We start from the raw sequence: 19,914 nt of genomic DNA, 5'->3' as shown, positions 1-19,914 counted from the left end.
CTTATCCCTTGTTATTCTCCCAAAACAGGATTTCCCATCCCGAAACCTTTGTCAGATGGAGAAGGAGGCTGCGAGGAAGAGGAAGATGCCCCGGGATACCCAGGCAGGTGAAGAGGAAGTCAGTGCCCGTTTCCCCCTCTCTCCTGCTCCATCTCCCAGCCCAGCACGGCCCCTGGCTGCAGGACAACCCTGCTGCCAATGCTGTCCTGCCGGGGATGCACTGGGGGGATCTCCTTCCCCTTCCCTCTGGCACGGAGGCAAATCCCATCCTCTCCTTGTCCTTCTGCCCCCAGACAAAGAGATGAGGATTGAGACCAGGGAGGACAAATCCCCACAGCAGAACCTCGTGGAAGAAGCCGTTTTGAGCAGTGCCACGGTGCAGAATTCCAACTGGGAGGAAATGCCTCAGAGATCCCAAAGGAAGAGGGGCTCCAAAGCCAGTCCAGGGTGCTCTCAGGAGGAAAGACCCACCCTGAGCCATTAAGGTGGACAGAGCTTCAGCCAAAACTCAGAGCTGGTGGTCCATGAGCAGCTTTATGATCAGAAGAAGCCCTACAAGTGCTCAGAGTGTGAGAAGAGCTTCAGGCACAGCAGCACCCTGATCAGCCACCAGATGATCCACACCAGGGAATGGCCCTATGAGTGTGGGGAGTGTGGGAAGGGCTTCAGCTACAGCTCCACCCTCCTCAGGCACCAACGCATCCACACTGGGGAGAAGCCCTACGAGTGTACCCAGTGTCAGAAGAGGTTTCGGACCAGCTCCAGTCTCCTCCAGCATCAGCAGATTCACACAGATGAGCGGCCCTTCTGCTGCCCTGACTGTGGAAAAGGCTTCAAGCGCAACTACACCCTCGTCAGCCACCGGCGCATCCACACTGGGGAGAGGCCCTACGAGTGTCCTGAGTGTCAGAAGAGGTTTTACACCAGCTCTGATCTCCTCCTGCATGAGCAGATTCACACGGATGAGAGACCCTTCCTCTGCCCTAGCTGCGGGAAGGGCTTCAAGCGCAACTCCCACCTCATCAGGCACAAGCGGACCCACACTGGGGAGAGGCCTTACGAGTGTGGGGAATGTGGGATGAGCTTTAGCCATAACTCTAACCTGATCTCCCACCAGAAGACCCACACCAGAGAACAGACCTATGAATGTGGGGAATGTGGGAAGAGCTTCAGTCTGAAGTCTCTCTTGAGCTGCCACCAGAGGATCCACACTGGGGAAAGGCCATACAAGTTTTGGGAATGTGGGATGACCTTTACTAGGAGGCCCCCACTGATCATCCACCAAATGACCCACACTGGGGAGAAGCCCCACAAGTGCCCTGAGTGTCAGAAGAAGTTTCACACCAGTTCTCATCTCGTCCAGCACCAGCGGATTCACACGGTTGAGAGGCCCTTCCGCTGCCCTGACTGCGGGAAGGGCTTCAAGCACAACTACACCCTGATGACCCAGCGGCGCATCCACACTGGGGAGAGGCCCTACGAGTGTCCCCAGTGTGGGAAGAGCTTCACCAGCAGCTCTCACTTGACCAGACACCAACGGAGTCACCAGTAAAAGAAACCCTGCACATGCCCCAACTGCAGGAAGAGTTGCACTCTTCATGCACTGCTCCAGCTTTATCCCCCGTGGGAGAACTCACGTTGGGAAGAGCCCTGGGGACTCATTTTCCCTGTGATCCATGCTGGGAAGACAGCTGTACCTTTTCCTGCCTCTGCCAATGATATGATGTGGGATGGAAGAACATGAGGGTCTGGCCATTGCTCTGTCATTACATTTACTCCCACCTCAGGTCATTGCTAGGGGCAGGAAAGGGACTCTCTCTCTCCCTGAAGAAAAGGGTGAAATTTCCAGACGGGGGAAATTGTGGCCAGGCAGACCCAGTGAATTGCGTTTAGTTTTCCCTGTAAATAGTTTTTCTCTTATCAATAAAATTTCTGTTCAATTTGTTCCTTATCTTGTTGCTGTTCCCAATAAATCGTTCCTTTCCCAGCCCAGGATCTTTCCCTTTTGTGCTTTCCAGGGGAGGTGGGAGGGCAGTGAGGGCAGAGCAGTTTTAGTGGGAGCAGAAAATTGTGGTACCCAATTCCTGAATCCTGGCTCGTGGAAACCGAGCATCCCAGCTGGTCCCAGCCCTGGTGGCCATGGCAACAGCCTTGGGAGCGGGTCCCTGGCTGGGGCTGTGGGAACCTCTTCCCTCTGGTGCCCAGGGACGGGAGTGGAGGGAATGGCTGCAGCTGAGTCGGGGCAGGCTCAGGTTGGATGTCAGGAAAAGGTTTTTGCCCAGAGGCTGCTGGGGCCCTGCCCAGGCTCCCCAGGGAAGGGTCCCAGCTCCAGGGCTCTCTGAGCTGCAGCAGCGTTTGGACAGCGCTCTCAGGCCCAGGCTGGCATTGTTGGGGTGTCCTGTGCAGGGCCAGCAGTTGGACTGGAGGATCCTGATGTGTCCCTCCCAGATCAGCCAATTCTGTGGTTCTGGGATCCCATGAGCCTGGGGATGGGGCTGCCAATGGTTGCCATGGCAACGAGCTGTGGCTGCAGGGCTGAGCTGGTGTCCATGGCAACCACCCCTGGCATGGGGTCTCCATGGAGCTGCCAAGGGAATGACCATAGGGACAGGGGCTGGTGATGGTTGCCATGGAAACTGACCATAGCAACAGGGCATCCTGGTGATGGTTGCCATGGAAACTGACCATAGCAACAGGATCCTGGTGATGGTTGCCTGCTAAGGATCAGATTTGTCACAGGCTCTCAGAGGGGTTCCATGGGGACTTTCCAAGAGTCTCCAGGCTCTTCCAGAGCTGGAATGTCACAGGCAGAGACAGGGGCTCCATGGAGACCTCCCAGAGCTTTCTGGGGATGGTAAAGAGCCTTGTGGTCAGAGGCAGTCACAGCCATTCCATGGTGACATCCCAGGAGACCTTGGGCTGCAAAGGCACCGGTCTGTCACAGGCACTCACGGGGGCTCCACAGTGACATCCCAGGAGTCCCCAGGCTGGCAAAGGGCCAGGATGTCCCAGACACTCACAGGGGTTCCTGTCATGGGCACAGTGGGAGCTTCAGGCAAAAGCTTTATTTCTTTACCACAGAATCTTCTGCTGAGACATGAGATGGAGAAATGAAATCCAACAGCCACCATGGATCCTTTAACCCCTGCAGGACCCCTCAACTTCTACAATTCCTTCTAAGAGAGGAGAATGGGAGTGGCTGCATACAATCCCAGCCCCAGACTTTTTCAAAGGTGTAAAAGATTGGACAGGTAGAATTGAACTTTAACTCAATTTGTCCCACAGGATTAATGATAGAATACCAGATACATTTATACAAATACCGCTCTGATTGATTGTGATCATGATTTTACAGGAAGATCTTAACCAGAGTTATTTACTCCACAGTACAGGTGCTATAACAATTATTAGAATATAATGTTCTATGAAGCAATTTTGAGGTCAACAGGGCCTTGCTGGAGTTGTTGGAGCCCATTGCAGGCACAGAGCCTCCTTGTCCAGCAGGAACTGCCTTGCCTGTGCCATGAGCAGGGCAGGTCCCGCTGCAGGAAAAGCCCCAGGCCAGCCCCAGCACAGGGAAGGGCTCAGGCACAAGGGCAGAGTGCCGTGCTGGGAGCTGTGCCAGGGAGAGCCTGAGGCACCAAAGGCACCTTGGCAGCAGCAGCTGCCTGCAGGCCATGGCCAGAAGCCTCCCTTGGCAGCCGGGGCTGGTGGCCACCACTGCAGAGCTGCTGCCTCAGGGCTCATTCCTGGCTGTGCTCTGAAAAGCCACTTCTGCCCCAGGAGCCTGACTGGGAAGCCACTGGCCCTAGCACCTTGGGGACAAGATATTAATGACAAAACTCTTCATGGCAGCAGAGCCAAGGCAGGGGCAGAGGAAAGGACACAGCCAGGCCCAGGGGACAGGGCTGCCATGGTGATGGCTGTGAGGTCACTGCCCCTGAAGCAGCCTGGCTGCCCTCAGCAGACATTCTGGCCAGAAGCGTTGTGAGGGCACCCAGCACATCAGAGAACACACACAACAGGAATTCTGTCCTTGGGAATGAGAGGGTTTAATTGTGTCAGGCTGCACAAAGCTCCCGATCTTGGGCAATGCCTGGGATTTGGCATCCAATTCTCTGGAAAAAAAGCTGCAATTTTGTGACACTCTCATAAGTATAAAATGTATCCTCCTTCTAATAAATGTAAATCCACCCTCCTTCTGTTTAGAGGTATTGACCTTTCTTCTGTAACTGCAAGATTTAGCAGAAAATAAATTTGACCACTATTTTTCTATTTTCACAGACCTTGGAGAGGAACTAAAAATCTCCCAAGATGGGGTTTGGAGGCCTCATCACAAAACCAGTAGGGTAAGTCTGATGGCTCTGGGCTCTGATGTGGAGACTGAGGACAGAACAGGAGTAGCTTGGGAGGGATTGGAGGGTGGTTTCTGAGGGGCTGGAGCTTTTCTTCATAGAGGATATAACCATGAGAAGGAAATAATGGCACAAGTACATCTTGGGAGGCCCGGACTGGCACCAGGAGAAAGGAATTTCCTTGGCAGGGCAGGGCTGTGGTGCATCATGTCCCCAGCAGGAGCCTGGAGCAGCCCAAGGCTCTGTGTGGGCAGGCAGAGGCAGGCAGGAGGCAGAGCTGTCAGCAAAGGAATGGGCCAGCCGGGTGGGGCAGCCGGGGGATGCCGACAGCCTGCAGGGACAGAGGCGCAGGGCAGGGACACCGTGGGACAGCCTGGGCTGCACAGGGCACAGGGATGGGCAGCAGCTGCAAGACAGCCCTGCCAGAGCCAACATGGGCAGCTCTTTGGCCATGGCTGCTGGGCCTGGGCCTGAGGCCATGAGGGGACAAGTGACCCTTGCAGGGCTGGGGCCTCATTGCCTCCTTGTCCCTGCTCAGCAGCCTGGCAGGGGCCACCCCATGCTCCTGCCCTTGGCATTGCCCATCCCCACATGCCAGTGCCCATCCCAGGAAGAGCCCTGAGCAAGGAGGGAGGGACAGAATCTGCCAGGCCAGGGGCTGGGGCTCAGGCCTTGGCCCTTTGCATTTCTGAAAAACATCCAGGTTTGCTCAGCACCAGAGACACCTTTGCCTTTCTTGTCCCCACCGTTCATCACTGCCTCCAGTGTTCTGCTCTACCTGGAACCTGGGGACACTTTCTCAGTTGTGTTGCACAGATGGAGCTATTTAAAGTATGAGAAACTGCAGTGTTTCAATCTCTTTTTGAATTCTTGAGAAATTTTTGAGCCCTCTCTGAGCGACTGGGCCTGATGCAAAAAGCACCAAAGATCCCGAGGGTCATAAAGTCCCTGTGCTGTGTCTGTGCTGCTGAGCTGGGCTGGGCTCCTGGCACGGAGGCAGCTCCTGGCAAGGGCAGCGCTGCAGAGACAGCTCTGGCCAGGAGCAGCTCCCGTACACAGAGCTGTCTGTGACATCATACGGTAGAGTGTGTGGCCATTGAGCAGATCCTGCCATCATAGAGGGTGGCTCTGTGACTTCAGAGAGTGGGTTGTGACATCGCCAATTGGCTGTGTAAATTCATAGAGCAGGCTGTGATGTCACAGAACAGACAATGAAATCACAGGATGGTTTTGTGACATCACATTCAGCTGCATGACATTCCAGAGTTACATCCCAGAGTTAGATCTGTGACATCATAGGAGGCAGTGTGACATCACAGGGACTGTGTGACATCACAGGGGCTGTGTGACATCACAAGGGCAGTGTGACATCACAGGGGCTACATGAGGTCACTGGGGAGGTCACTCTGCCCCAGCCCCCCCCACAGCTCCCCCCAGAGCAGTCCAACCCTGCTCGTGCACAGCGGAGTCCCCTGTCCCCCTGGGTCCCCCCGTCCCCGGCCCTGCAGCCTCCCCCAGAGGATGTTCCACAAGATCGACCCCAGAGCCTGACATGGGGACGGGGGACAGGAGCCCTGGAGGTGGCACAGGGGGACAGGGACTCCCCAGCAGCGTCCCCGTGTCCCCCAGGGCCAGAGCCTGGGCCAGAGCTCCTTCACTCTGGTATAAGCGAGGACTTGAGAGCACTGAAAAATCCCTGGCAAGGGATCAGCAAAAACCAGATTTAATAGTAAGTGACAGCACCACAGAGTTCCTCAGCAAGAACCACTCTGCTCCTGACTGGATACTTCAGGCACACCATGGAAACAAAGCAACAACAAAACCAAACAAATTCCAGGCAATCAATCCACAAATCATCAGAGAACTCTCCCTGTCAGTGTGTGACACAAGGACAGTGAGGGCAAGGATGAAAGCAATATGGCCTAAAAGCCTAACAGAGCTCAAATTTTACAGGACTTAACCTACAGCTTTACCTTTGCTGACACTTTCAACTTCACAATTTAGCAAAAGAACAGAGTTTAACAGTATTTACCTTACTTAAAACTTTTGATTTAGCAATTTAAAAGAGGAATAACGCAACAATATTTAACTTAGCTAATAACCTAAATTAAACTCAACAACTTAGCAAAACAACTCTTAGCATCATTTAACTTAGCTTAGACCTTGTGATTTAACCTCACTTACAGGCCTGACTGATTCAGCTATCCAAGGCATTCCAACCCCTCAGAGAGCAGCATTTCTGCCACATTTCCCCAGCACAGGCCCTCATGTGTCCACACAGACACAAATACTCAGTGCAAGGCACCTGTGAGAAATTCCCCTGAGGGCAGGAAATGCTCCCTGTGAATACGTTGGCATCTCCCCAGCAAAGGGCAAAGGGTTGAGCCTGGAGGAGTGGGGGGATCGGCCCAGGCTCTGTTGTTGTTGGGGATCCCCGAGTGCAGCAAACGGGAGAGTTCCCGGCTGGGAGAGGCCCCACTCAGAGGGAGTCGCTGGCCCAGGAGAGCTCCAAGGGCTCCTTTTGGAGCACTGTTTGTAGAGCCCCAAGAGAGGCGCTTCAGTCCCTGCAATGGCTCATCCTGGCCGCACTTGGCACCAACAGCTTTCTTTGGCAGTGTGAGAACAGGGATGTTGTGCCACGGAGGGAACAGAAACAGTTCCCAGGGCTGCTCCTACAGAAACCAGGAGCTGGTTGGGCAGCAGCAGTGGCTGGAGCAGACAGTGTTTGTGATGAGCTGCAGAGGAGCTGAGCCCAAGGGCTGTTGGCCAAGGCCGAGCCCCAGGGAGCATTTCTCAGCTGGCAGGGCGGCCTGAGAAAGGGAGGGGGGAATGGAGCAGCACAGGGCCCATGGAACCAAGGGACCATTGTGACACTGTGGGGCCCTGAGAGACCAAGGGACCATTGTGACACTGTGGGGCCTCATGGAATCATGGAGAGCACTGTGACATTGCTAGGCCTCATGGAACCAAGGAGACTGTACTGATGCCGTGTGACCTCATGGAACGTAGGGATCGCTGTGGCACTGTGAGGCCCCATCAAACCAAGGATCCATTGTGACACTGCGGGGCCACATGGAACTGTGGAGACCATTGTGACACTTTGGGGTATCATGGAACCAAGGGGCCATTGTAGCAGTGTGAGAACCCATGGAGCCAGACATCCATTGTGACTTTGCAAGGCCTCATGGAATCATGAAGAAACCACTAAGACACTTCACAGCCTCATGGACCCAAGAGGCCATTGTGACACTGTGGGGCACCATGGAACCAAGGGACCATTGTGACACTGAGTGGACTCATGGGATCATGGAGACCTTTGTGAAACTATGAGGCCCCATGGAATAAGCAAAGCATTGTGACACTGTGAGGCCTCATGAAACCAGTGAGACCATTGAGATCCTGGAGGTCCCCACAGAACCAAGAGGACCATGGTGATACTGTGGGGCCTGGTGAAACCAAGAGGCCTTTGTGACACTGCAGGCCTGCATGGACCATAGGTCTATCGTGACATTGCAGGGCTTTGTGTCATCAGTGTTCCATTGTGACACTGGAGAGCCAAAGGAGACCATTGTGACACTGCGGGGCTGCATGGAACCAAAGGTCCATTGTGATACAGAGGGGCCTCTTGTCATCAATGGTCCATTGTGACACTGTGGAGCCAAAGGAGACCATTGTGACACTGCAAACACCCAGGATCCAAAGGTCCATGGTGAAATTGCAGGACTCATGGAATAGAGGAGTCACATTATATTGTGGGACTTGTGGAACCATGGAGACCATTGTGACACTGCAAGGGCACATGGAATCAGTGGGGCAATTGTGACACTGCAAGGCCTTCTGGAACCTAGCGGCCATTCTGACATTGTGGGACTCCAATGAACTAAGGGTCCATTGGATCCAACTGCAGATCTTCCTGTAATCAACAAGTCCTTGTGACACCATGCGACACCATAAAACCAAGGGAACAAAGAACAGATCTGTCTGGTTTGGCCTCCCAGGAGCCACATGACTGGTCCAACTGACCTTGACATATTTAGGGTCTCATCTGCTATTGAAACAATGGGGCTCCATGTTTTCCTTCCTATGGAAAAGATCTGTTCTTCTCCTCCAGGCATGCTTGGCCAGAATTTGAGTTTCACCTCCAAATTTCCTTATATCCAGGGATTGTTGCCATAGGAATATTGCCAGGACAAGTCTGGCTGGCAATGGGCTCACAAGGGTCACCTCCCATCTGACCCCAAAACACTTGTCAAGGCTCTGTGCTTTCCTTCCTATGGGAAAGAACTGTCCTGCTTCTCGAGATGCCCATGGCTGAGTTTGGGTTTCCACCTCCAAAATTGCCTATATCCAAAGACTGGTCCCAGACAAAATCTGCCATTACTGACAAATCTGGCTGGCCTTGGCCCAGTGAGTCTCTCACCCACCTTCCAAACACTCGGGCTCTGTGCTTTCCTTCCTATAGAAAAGAGCTGCCCTTCTAGGCCAGGTGCCCATGGCCAGAATGGGATTTCACCTCCAGCATTGCCTGTTGTGACAGACTGGAGAAGATTGTTGGATCAAAATATGTTGTGTGTGGGGGAGGAAGGGGCAGGTCTAGCACTGCCCTGCCCTGTGACCCCAATCCCCCCAGAGCCTCTATCCCAGCCCAGCAGTGGCTGCCAGTCCCTGGCACAGCACAGGCAATGCTCCACAGCCACCTCTGCAGCCCCCAGCCCAGCTCCTGAGGGACCAAATGAGCCCAATTCCCACCTGGGGGAAGGGCCCAGGAAGACCAAGGGGTATTGAAGGCTGACCACAAGGAAAGCACACGTCTTGACCCTACCTCCTCTTAGAATTTCTGTTTATTTTAACACCATTGGAACCCAGGAGTTGGTAGCTCTGTGTGTGCTTCTCTGTATCGGTTTTGTCTTTCTCTCTTTCTGTGTCTTCTTCTAATTTTGTTCTCTTGTAAATTTTAATTGACATAAACAAGAACAGGATTACAATTTGTGGAATTGGATGAGCCAAGGTATTGCTTTGAGAAGTGTTTCTGTTGATTGTTTGTCGTACTGAAAATTTTGCAAAAATTTTCTTGATTTTCCAGATTGCCAGTAAAGGCTGTTTTATTGTTTTGAGTTCCTGAGAATCTCTTGTTGGTATTTCTCCAGTGAGTCCAACTCAGAGTACACAAACAACAGTAATTCTTTTAAATGTCTCCTTGAGAGAGTTGTTTGGGGGATGGCAGTCAGGGCTTGTCTGTCCTGCTTGGCACAGCCCAGGCAGGGCTTCCCCAGCCACATTCCACACTCCATTTCCCAGCTGGTGCCTCTGAGCAACTGGTGCCTCTGAGTTGTGCTGTCCCAGCCCCAGGGACGCTCTCCTTGTCTGCCCATTCCCCCACGGTCTCTGGGCAGGGATGGCCTCAGTGGGGGCTGCTGACATCCTCAGCACCTTGGAGGCTGCTGCTGAATTTTCCTGCTTCAGAGGCTTGTTCAGCCTTCAGCTCTTCACTTCAGGAATTCAGTTTCCCAGGGCTCATTAGCATTCAGAACAGCTTAACAAGCCAAGCCATTGGGAATATTTTGATTAAAGTTACAAAATATTTTGTAGTTAAGTAGCTCTCAGTCGTGTATTCAAAGTGAATACATGATATTTGAAAAGACAGAGAGAAAATATTTTTTTAGGACAAGTTTAGTTTAGTTTCCTGTTGATTTATTGATATGTGCAGTCTCCAATTGACACTGAATCCAAGAACCTCCTCATGTAATTTGAATAGATATGAAAATCAAGACCCTTTATCACTGACAATCAATCAGGCTCTGTCCCTGTCCCCAGCCCACCATTTCCCCCATCCAAGCCCTGGCACTCAGAGCAACCTTGTGCAAATCTGAGCTCCCTCCAGCCCAGGCTGCACCTGTGGCTTTCAGCTCCTTGGCTCCAACTGCCACCTGTTTTCCTTGCAGAAGGAGCTGCCCGAGACACAGAGGGATGTTCATTTCTTGTCAGCCAACAAAGCCAAGGGAAGGCACGGCTCCATCAAATGCAAAAGTAATTCCTCTGCTGGATATTAAATCTACTTTCAACAGCAGACAGTCTCAGAGCAAAGGAAACACCTTCTGTGCCCAGCATAAATGCCAAGGTCCCCCAAAACCTTCCTGCCCCAATTCTTCCCCGAATTGCTCTTTGCACACACGAGTCACAGGCTGAAGTCAGGAGCTCCCTCCATGCCCAGAGGGAGAAAAGAGAGAAAGGGGATTAAGAGCTCTCCTGTGCAGAGCCAAGGTCCAAGTGCCCCTGCAGTGGGAGCCACAACTCATCAGGTTTGTGTCCTTTGGTTTCAGGGCCTGGTGACACTCAGAGGCACAGAAAGGTTTCTTGCCAACAAACACAAATTAAACATTTGAACAGTTTAAAATCCATTACAGCTCTTCCCTCAGCTCTCTGGGATGTCCCAGTAGCATCTGACATGTCCCCAGTCTGCACTGCTCCAGTCTGAAACAGGGCCCAGCATGGTGCCGGCATCATCAGAGAGCTGAGGTGTGTGCTGGAATTAAATGCCTTCCCTACCCTGCAGCAGCCCTGCATTTCCCTCCTGCAGCCTTGGTCTCCAGCACAGCCATGGAGGCTCTTAGGGCTCTGGACTGTTGCTGCAGCCCCCCGGGCAGCTGAGCTCTGCCTTTGGCACAGTCAGGCCTGGCCAGCGCAGGCCATGCTCAGCAATTGCATGTGTGTGTCTGGCCTTGCTGTCAGCCCCGGCAGTGGCTGCGTGGCCCCTTTGTGGCCCTGTGCTGGCCCAGCCATGGTGGCCCAGACCCTGTGAAGGCCCAGCCCAGGCCAGGAGCATTGCGGCTGGGAACAGCCCCTGTGCTGTGGTGCCCACAGCAGCCTTGGGGCTCTGTGCCCCATGGCCTCCCTGCTAGGCAGCCTCTGCCAGCTCCTGCAGAGCCCCGGGCACCTGTGGGGCTTCACAGACAGCCCTGCCCAGGGCTCTGCCAGCCTCTGGGCCAGCAGAGAGGCAGCCAGGGCTGGCCATGGCTGGGAACAGGCCCTCAGCCCAACAGGAGGATGGAGCTGGGCCACAGCCAAACTCAGCCCAGGCCAAAGCTGGGCTCAGCAGCCAGGGCTGCTAAGGCCTGGGCACAGAGGCTGGCACTGACAAATGTCCTGGGCCTCCTCCCTGCTCTGTCCATGTCACCCTGGGCACAGAGCAGCCTCCTCTCTGGGCCACTTGCCTGTTTGCAATGCCTTGCACAGGCGCTGGCCCTGCCCCACAAGGCCTGGCCTGAGTCCTGCCCCTGCACGCTCAGCCAGGCTGAGATGGACACTGATGGTTTCTGGACCAGGCTCTCTGAGCCCAGCCCAGCTCCCTGAGAGCTCTGCCAGCTGCCCTGAGCTCTGGGCAGCACCAAGGGCCTCTCCCCAGCCCAGCCCAGCCCAGCTGGCTCTGGCCCCACAGCTCTGCTCAGGCCAGGCTGCTCTGGGCACTGCCCCACGGCCTCAGCCCCTGGCAAGGGCACAGCAGCAGCTGCAGCTGCCACAGGATTCAGCCCCAGCCATGAGGAAAGGTGCTTGGCCAAGGCCAAAGGAGGCTCCCTGGCTGCCCTGCTCTCCTCTGCAGGAGATGCTGAGAGCTCTGCAGCCCCTGCTGCCATCCCATCTGCCCAGGGCAGCACAAGAGCCCCGGCCTTGGGGCCCTCAAGAGCTGCTCCTGCTCCAGGCCCAGGGCCCATCCCAGAGCTGGGGCCGCCACAAAGCTGTGCCCATTTCTCTTTATTGCTGCTCGGATGGGGATGGATCCTCCGCCACTTGGAGTTTGGTAACGAGTTTTCTTACTCCAGAGGCCTCTTCTCTCTAGAGATGTTCTGTTCAGGAATTCAATAGGAAAAGCTCATAAACATTTGTTCAAATCTCCCAAAAAAGAAAATTCTCTGAAAATAATGCAAGATATTTATTCTTCTATTAATTAGACAGATTACAAAAGTGTATTCAAAGTGAATATACTATACTGAAAACAATGCAGAGAGAACTGTTTTGTCCTGTTTTCTTTTCCTGTTTATTGCATGGTATCAGCAATCCACAGTTGATATTGGCCCCCAGTTCCTTCTAATGCAGTCTGACTAGATATGAAAATCAAGACCCTTCATGGCTGCCAATCAATAACACTTTGTCCCCACCCCCTCCCCACCATTCCCCTCATCCAACCCCTGGCACTCCTATGGATCAGGAATAATGTTGCCAGCAGGAGCAGGGCAGTGATTCTTCCCCTGTGCTCGGCTCTGGTTTGGTAGCACCTTCAGTCCTGTGTCCAGTTCTGGGCCCTCCAATTTAGGAAGTACATGGAGGGGCTGGAGCGTGTCCAGAGAAGGTCAACAAGACTTTGGAGAGGTCTGGGACACAAGTCCTGTGAGGAGTGGCTGAGGAAGCTGGAGTTATTTATCCTGGAGAAGAGGAGGCTCAGGGGAGACCAGGCAGGTTGGACTTGATGATCTCCAAGATCTTTTCCAACCTTGCTGATTCTGAGATTCTCTGAAGCCACCCTTGGAGCAGTTGCAGGATGAACCATGGGCCTCCTCTTCAGAATCTCCAGCAGCCCAGGTCCCTCAGCTTCTCCTGCCGGCCCCAAAGCCTAACCTGTCAGTCTTGCAAAACCTATGCAGATCCTCCTCATTGCCCAGAACAGGGAGCCCCAGAGCCAGACACAGCAGCCCAGATGTGCCGCCCTGGCCTGTAGTGCCTCTGGCAAGGGAGCAGCACCAGGCACTGCAGGAGCCTGCAGACAATTCCTGCAGCACTTGTAGGATGATCCTGCTGCCCAAGGGATGTTCCCATGGGGCCAAGTCAGGAACTGCAATAGGAAGTGGGGCCAGAGAGGAAAGGGCACACAGGGATGAGCTGTTGGCAGGGCAGGGAACAGGGGTCGGCAAGAGGAAGAAATTTATAGCAGGAAAAAGCATAGAAAGCAATGGTGAAGCCAAGGAAATGCTCAGGGGGGTTTGGGGGTGGCTGCCAGGCAGCCCTGGCTCTGAGGAACAGCGTCTGCAGTGGCACAGGAAACTCCCAGCTGATGGGAACAAACTTTCTGGCTGACTGCAGAGGCCAGGACAAAGCTGAGAGGTTTCCCTGGTGTCCCTCAGCCCTTGCTGGCTCCAGGGGCTGATGGCATTTGTGCTCCCTCAGGTTCATGTCCCCACAGCAACAGCATAAAGGTGCTCCTGCCTGCTGTTTGCAATGCAAACAGGGGCTGCTGAGCCAGTGCTGCTGTGTCTGTGCTGCAAGGATGGGGCACCTGTGTGAGCTGGGGGAGAGGCCAGGGCTGCAGAGGGGGGATGTTGTTGGCAGCTCCATGAGGACACTCTGGGACGCTGCCCTGGGCTGTGCAGCACACACTGGGGATGGATCAGCCCCTGCTCTGTTCCTCCTTCCCATATGCCCCAGGGCCCTTGCAGAGCCCCAGCCATGCTGTTTGCTCCCAGCCTGCCCATGGCCAGCCTGGGGCTGCTCACGGGGGTTTTCTGGGCTGAGCATCGGTCTGGCCGTGTTCTTGAGAGAGCCTGGGCAAGGAGCCTGGAGCCCCCAGGCCCTGGCCTGAGGCATCTGGGCTGCCACAGCCGTGCCCATGGCCTGTCTTTGCTGCAGCCCTGGCACTGCCACCCCCAGGGCCGTGCCCAGCCCCGAGAGCACTCAGGCCCTACAGCAACACCAGGACCACCAGGGCAGTGGGGCAGGGCCATGGCAGCAGCACTGGCAACACCAAGTGCTGCTGCTGCTGCTGGACACAGCAGCTGTGCAAGAACTGATGTGCCCCCAGCTCTGCACACAGACATTGCTACTGTGGCTCTAGAGAAGGCAACCAAAGGGCATCTCTGCAGAAAACTCTGCTGGGAGATCCTTTAGTTACTTTGAAGCCATGGACAGCACAGTCCCTCACTGACACAGTCTGTGGGCACAGGGTATGTGGAGGGAAACAAAATGAGGAATGGCACAAACAATGACCTTTCTCTGTGGACAATAAGAAGGGCTTTACAGCTAGCTTGCAAGCAAAGCAGAGGTAATAGAAGAAGTAACAATTGAATTTTTTAGAGTTTATCCATAGCAAAGAAGAAAACAAGGTGGTCAGCATGGGAACAGATTAGTAAATGTACATGAAAAATTTTTAAAGCTGGACTATGTGCATAAGTAAATGTATATACTGACCTTATAAATTTTCTGTAAAACTTCTGCCAATTATATTGATGCTAATAACTTTGCAATAATTAATATAATAAGTTATTGTGATATAATTAATGTTTTAAGATCACGTTTTTTATAAAGTATGTAAGCTGGGGAACATGCAAAATAAACACTTTTTCTTCTTTGACCCTAATGACATGTGTGTAGGCCACATCCAGCCTAACAGTATCAGACAAAATTATTGAAGTAAAAGAAGGAAAAAGAACCTCCAGAATGGAACAAGAAGTATTAAAGATAATTTTATTACAAGAGTAAGAAGAAGTTGAAGAACTTGGTCAGCAGTTTAATGTTTCTGAAACCGTCCTGTCATCAGACTCCACACTGCTGCCTTGAGCTCCTGGTTCCTCAGGCTGTAGATGAGGGGGTTCAGGGCAGGAGGCACCACTGAGTACAGAACTGACAGGATCAGATCCAGGGATGGGGAAGAGATCGAAGCGGGTTTCAGGTAGGCAAACACTGCAGTGCTGAGGAACAGGGAGAGCACACCCAGGTGAGGGAGGCAGGTGAAAAAGGCTTTGTGCCGTCCCTGCTCAGAGGGGATCCTCAGCACAGCCCTTAAGATCTGCACATAGGAGAAAACAATGAACACAAAACAACCAAAAGTTAAACAGGCACTAACAGCAAGGAGCCCAAATTCCCTGAGGAAGGATTTGGCACAGGTGAGCTTGAGGATCTGTGGGATTTCACAGAAGAACTGGCCCAGGGCATTGCCCTTGCAAAGGGGAAGGGAAAGTGTATTAGCTGTGTGCAGAAGTGAATAGAGAAAAGCACTGGCCCAGGCAGCTGCTGTCATGTGGGCACAAGCTCCGCTGCCCAGGAGGGTCTTATAGTGCAGGGGTTTGCAGATGGACATGTTGCGGTCATAGCACATGATGGTCAGGAGAAAATACTCTGCTGTGATGAAGAAGAAATTCAGAAAGAGCTGAGCAGCACATCCTTTGTAGGAGATGTTCCTGGTGTCCCAGAGGGAATTGTGCATGGATTTGGGGACAGTGGTGCAGATGGAGCCCAGGTCACTGAGGGCCAGGTTGAGCAGGAAGAAGAACATGGGTGTGTGCAGGTGATGGCTGCAGGCTACAGTGCTGATGATGAGGCCATTGCCCAGGAGGGCAGCCAGGGAGATGCCCAGCAAGAGGCAGAAGTGCAGGAGTTGCAGCTGCCGCGTGTCTGCCAATGCCAGCAGGAGGAAGTGCCTGATGGAGCTGCTGTTGGACATTTGCTGTGCCTTGGCAAGAGGACCGGTGAAAAAAGTAATCATGGAATAGTTGGGTTTGGAGAGGACTTTAAATATCCCACACCAGCCTAGGGGCACTTTCCCCACACTGTCGGCCCAGGGCTCTGCTGTCTGGAGCTGTCCCTGCCAGCAGCTGCTTCCCTGTGCCCAGGGCTGGGTCCTGCCAGTGCTGCCAGAGCCCAGCCCAGCCCTGGGGGCTCAGCTCTGCCCTGCAGATCCCTCCCAGCTCTGGCACTGACTAGGGGCAGCTCTGGCTCTGCAGGCTCTGATGGCGACGTCAGAGCAACCCTGAGGAGCCTGGAAAAGTGACACTGATTTTTCCTGGGAGGGGCCCTGTGCTGAGTTCTGTCACTGCTTGGTCTCGTAAGATTTGAGGAAAAAAAAAAATTCTCACCCTGATCTGAGAGATAAATATTGATGTGCAATTACCCATCCTGGCAACCCAGAGCAGTAGATTGAAAAAGCAGGATTTTCCCTTTTATGCAGCCCCTGCCTTGCTGTGCTTCCTGTATAATCTACTTTGAAATATTCTGCAGTTAAATGCAATGCTGGGAGCAGTCCTGAACAATGCACCATCCTCCCCACACAAGGAGAACACTTCTAAGCCTTACCAGCTGTCTCCTCCCACCCAGATCTTGTCCCCCAGTGCTGGGAGCAGCTGCCAGGGCTGGCTGAGAGCTGTCCCTGGCAGGCAGCAGAGTCCCTGCCCCAACACAGCACCCTGGGGTGCAGGACCCTGCTCTGCAGGACAGCCCTGGGAACCCCTGGCTGCTCTGCACAGGAGATAATCAGAGAATGTACTCACAGAGTCTGTAGGCATTGGGATGTTCCAGTTTAGGAGATGGCTCCAGGAGCTTCAGCTGCATTGTCCTGCAGCCAGAGGTTCCTGTGCCAAGGGCTGGCAGTGATTATGCCCCAGGCAGTTCTCAGCACCTTCCCAGCCCTGACTGATTGAAGCTCTCTGTGCCTCTCTGCTGCGCCCAGGGTGGCTGCAGGCAGTTCCCCAGCCCTGCTGGGCTGGCAGAAGAGCTGCTCATCAAGAGAAATGTGCTTTTGAAGCTTTGCTTTGTTACCAGGAGCTGCCTCTGTGTCAGGAGCCCAGCCTAGCTCAGCAGCACAGACACAGCACAAGAACTTTAATGACCCTCTGGGGCTTTGTGCTCTGGCCCTGAACATCAGTCCCTGAGAGGGAGCTGAAGAAACCTCTCCAGAACTCCAACTCAGAATCCAACTCCAAAGTTTCTTGGACTTTTAATGGGTCCCACTGAGGGACACGAGAGAGAAAGTGTCCCCAGGCCCCAGGCAGAGCAGAGAACTGGAGGCAGTGATGACAGGTGGGGACAAAGAAAAGCCAAGTCTTGGTGCCCTGGGTCACAGCAGGGTCTGTGCCACCAAGGGCTGTGAGGAGACACCTTGTCCCGAGGTACTGAGGCCTCCTGGCACAGCCCCAGCCAGGCTGGGCACTGTCAGCCCCTTGTCCTGCCCTCAGCATCCCCCCCTAGCCCACAGCCCAGGGGCCGCAAGGATCTGCTGGAAGGAGTCCCTGGGGAGCTTTGGTTGGGAATGGCCATGGGGGGTCCTTAATGCTCCTTGCAGAGACGACAGGTTTTTCAAAGGACTTTGGGCTTTGCTTTTTCCTTGGAGTCTCTGAGAGGTTTGTGCAATCATGGCCTCCAATTATCTGCTTTAATTATTCCCTTGAGATTCTTCGTCAGTTATTGGAAAAAGGCTCCCAATATTACCAGTTAGATCATGCCTGGGCCAGTCTGACCCTCGCTGCTGGGCCAAAGGCAGCAACTGCGGTGTATCACCCCAGAGATACCTTGGCTTGCTGGTGGTTGCAGCTGGGCACTGAACAAGTCCAGGCTTGTTAGGAACCCCATTTACCTCAGGAGGAATAGCTTCAGGCAATGGTGAAGAGACAAAGAAGAGGATTCTGCTGGAGGGTTTAATGTCCAGAGGTTTATTCCATGGTTACAGAGGTCTGAATGTGAGCAACTGTTCCAACAGAACTCGGTCGCATGGTCTGATCACCTTTTTAAGCTCAGGGACAGGGGGAGGGGAGGTACAGGTGAGCCACCAACCAGGTGAGAGGGGCAGGGTCTCAGGGGAAGATGACACCTAGAAAGGCCAATGACCTCTGGGCCTGAGGGGCATCCTTTGAACTTGACCAACCACACGATGCCTTGCTGGAATGTTAAATCTGATTGACAGGACTCACTCAGCATGGGGGCAAGGGGGAAGGGAGAGAGGCATAGGCACACCTGGGGGGATGACCTGGAAGGCCAAAATGGGGCATTACAGCACACCACAACAGTCAGTAGCAACATTTAGTGGGCTCATTAATGCTTCAAGGTACTTCAGTTGTTTGAAGGTACTTGGTGTTTCCCTTTTGATCCAGACTCTGTGAGAGGTTTGTGCAATCATGGCCCCAATTATCTGCTTTAACGAGTCCCTTAAGAGCTTTGTACTGACACTCAGTGGGGCTCATTAATGCTTTGAGATACTCTAGTTTTTCAAGGTACTTTGGATTTTTCTTTCCACACTGAGTATTTTTTTCCAACCTGGTCTCAAATTCTCCCCTCCAAGTAGCCCATGAGGAGCCTGTGTTTGGGATGGACCTCAGTGTGACCCATTAATTCCTTGAGACACGTTGCGGCTTTTCTTCTGACTTTGACTCATGGAAAGGTTTGTGCAATCTCCTCTCAGGCCTTGAGGTTCCAGGGCTCGGCTCCAAATGCACAGTGAGGCTCATTAGGATCAGGCAACTCCTGATAAACCATGGCTCTACCTTCATTTCCCTCTGCTCTACTGCTCTTCTCTAGGAAGCTTTCCATTTACAGTTGTGGAGAAATCTTTCAATGAGCATCGAAGAAATAAGTAATCCTGTTTTAAAGAGTGTACTTTATTACTGTTCTCTTTATAGAAGAGGTGATTGCAGTGTTCTGTGATTGATATTGATGTTGTACCACTCCCAAGGAAGTCTGGCCAGGTCAGAGAAGTTTCACCTTGAGAGCTGACCCAGTGTGGACAACCTTGCCCCACATTCCCCAACCTAATGTGAGAAACAATTTTCTCTTTCAAAGATTTAAATGCTTTTTTAAGATCTTATCAAAATACAACAGAAGACTGAATAAAGAAAAGGATACAGTACTGGGAGCAATGGATTCTGTCACTGCGTGCTCATCTACAAAATGGATGTTCTGTCTTTTATACCCCTAGCCTCTCCCAAAGTCTTGTCAATCAACTCCTTCTTCACTGTCCAGTGGTGGAGATCACTGTTTTACAGCTTGATTGGAGGTCAGGTGCTGCCAGAGTAACAAGCCAACCCCCCCATAATCCCTGACTACTGACGCCCTCCTGCGATAACAATGCAAGGGAGAGGGGAAGGATAACTACACATCCACAAAACTTCTCTTAACATATATTTGATATTCACACCTTAATTGAGATAGTTAGCCATAGGACTACTCATCTATAACAAGCCCCCCTTTTCTTTTTCTATAAGTCTTTTTTCTCAATTAAGTAAAAAATTTTCTCTCACTCTTGAATGAGTCATACCAGCATCTGTTGATGTGGGTAAGGACAGTGGGAACAGAACAAAATAATCTGAGTTTTTCCTTAGACACACTCATTTTGAATGCACGAAAGGGCATCACAAAGGTCCAGTAGGGCTTTGACTCCCATCTACCGTGCCTATGTAGTTGCTACCCCTAGTCAGTGTATCTTAGGGGTGAGTACAGAGGCCAACTCGTTCCTGCCCTCCCGTCCCTGTTTAATTAAAAGACAACTGAGGAATGATAGAGGTCTGGTATGGCCTTTTGTCCCTACCTTACCATGCCTATGGGGTTGGTACCCGCAGCAGCGTTATGGAGCCTTCTTGGTAGAAAACAAAGGGGCAAACCTGGTCTTGCCCTCCTCCTTTGTCTTATTTTCTTCAAGAAGCTGTCCCATTACCTTTTTCATTTCCTTGTGTACTTCTCCTCAACAGATGCTTGCAATTCTCACCCATGAAAACAGGAAGACAGTTCTCGAGCTGGAGGGTGGAAGCTTGACTACTTTTTGAGTGTCTTGGTGTTTTTCTGCTTGTCTTTCAGTCTCTGCTTGAGAGTCAGT

General features: G+C 52.8%; 1 protein-coding gene across 1 annotated transcript; it reads left to right on the top strand.

The window, feature by feature from the left end:
- Window positions 1-301: 301 nt before the first annotated feature.
- On the top strand, window positions 302-1,477 carry LOC134432892 (zinc finger protein 239-like; the record flags this gene model as incomplete). Its single annotated transcript, XM_063181765.1, has 2 exons — window positions 302-376; window positions 515-1,477. Coding segments are annotated over exons 1-2 (1,038 nt in total), but the record flags the coding sequence as incomplete, so codon positions are not given.
- Between the last annotated feature and the right edge of the window lie 18,437 nt (window positions 1,478-19,914).

Source organism: Melospiza melodia (assembly GCF_035770615.1).
Source record: "Melospiza melodia melodia isolate bMelMel2 chromosome 7 unlocalized genomic scaffold, bMelMel2.pri SUPER_7_unloc_1, whole genome shotgun sequence".
Classification (NCBI taxonomy): domain Eukaryota; kingdom Metazoa; phylum Chordata; class Aves; order Passeriformes; family Passerellidae; genus Melospiza; species Melospiza melodia.
Note: the sequence above shows the minus strand (reverse complement) of the source record. Positions and strands in the feature narration are given on the sequence as shown.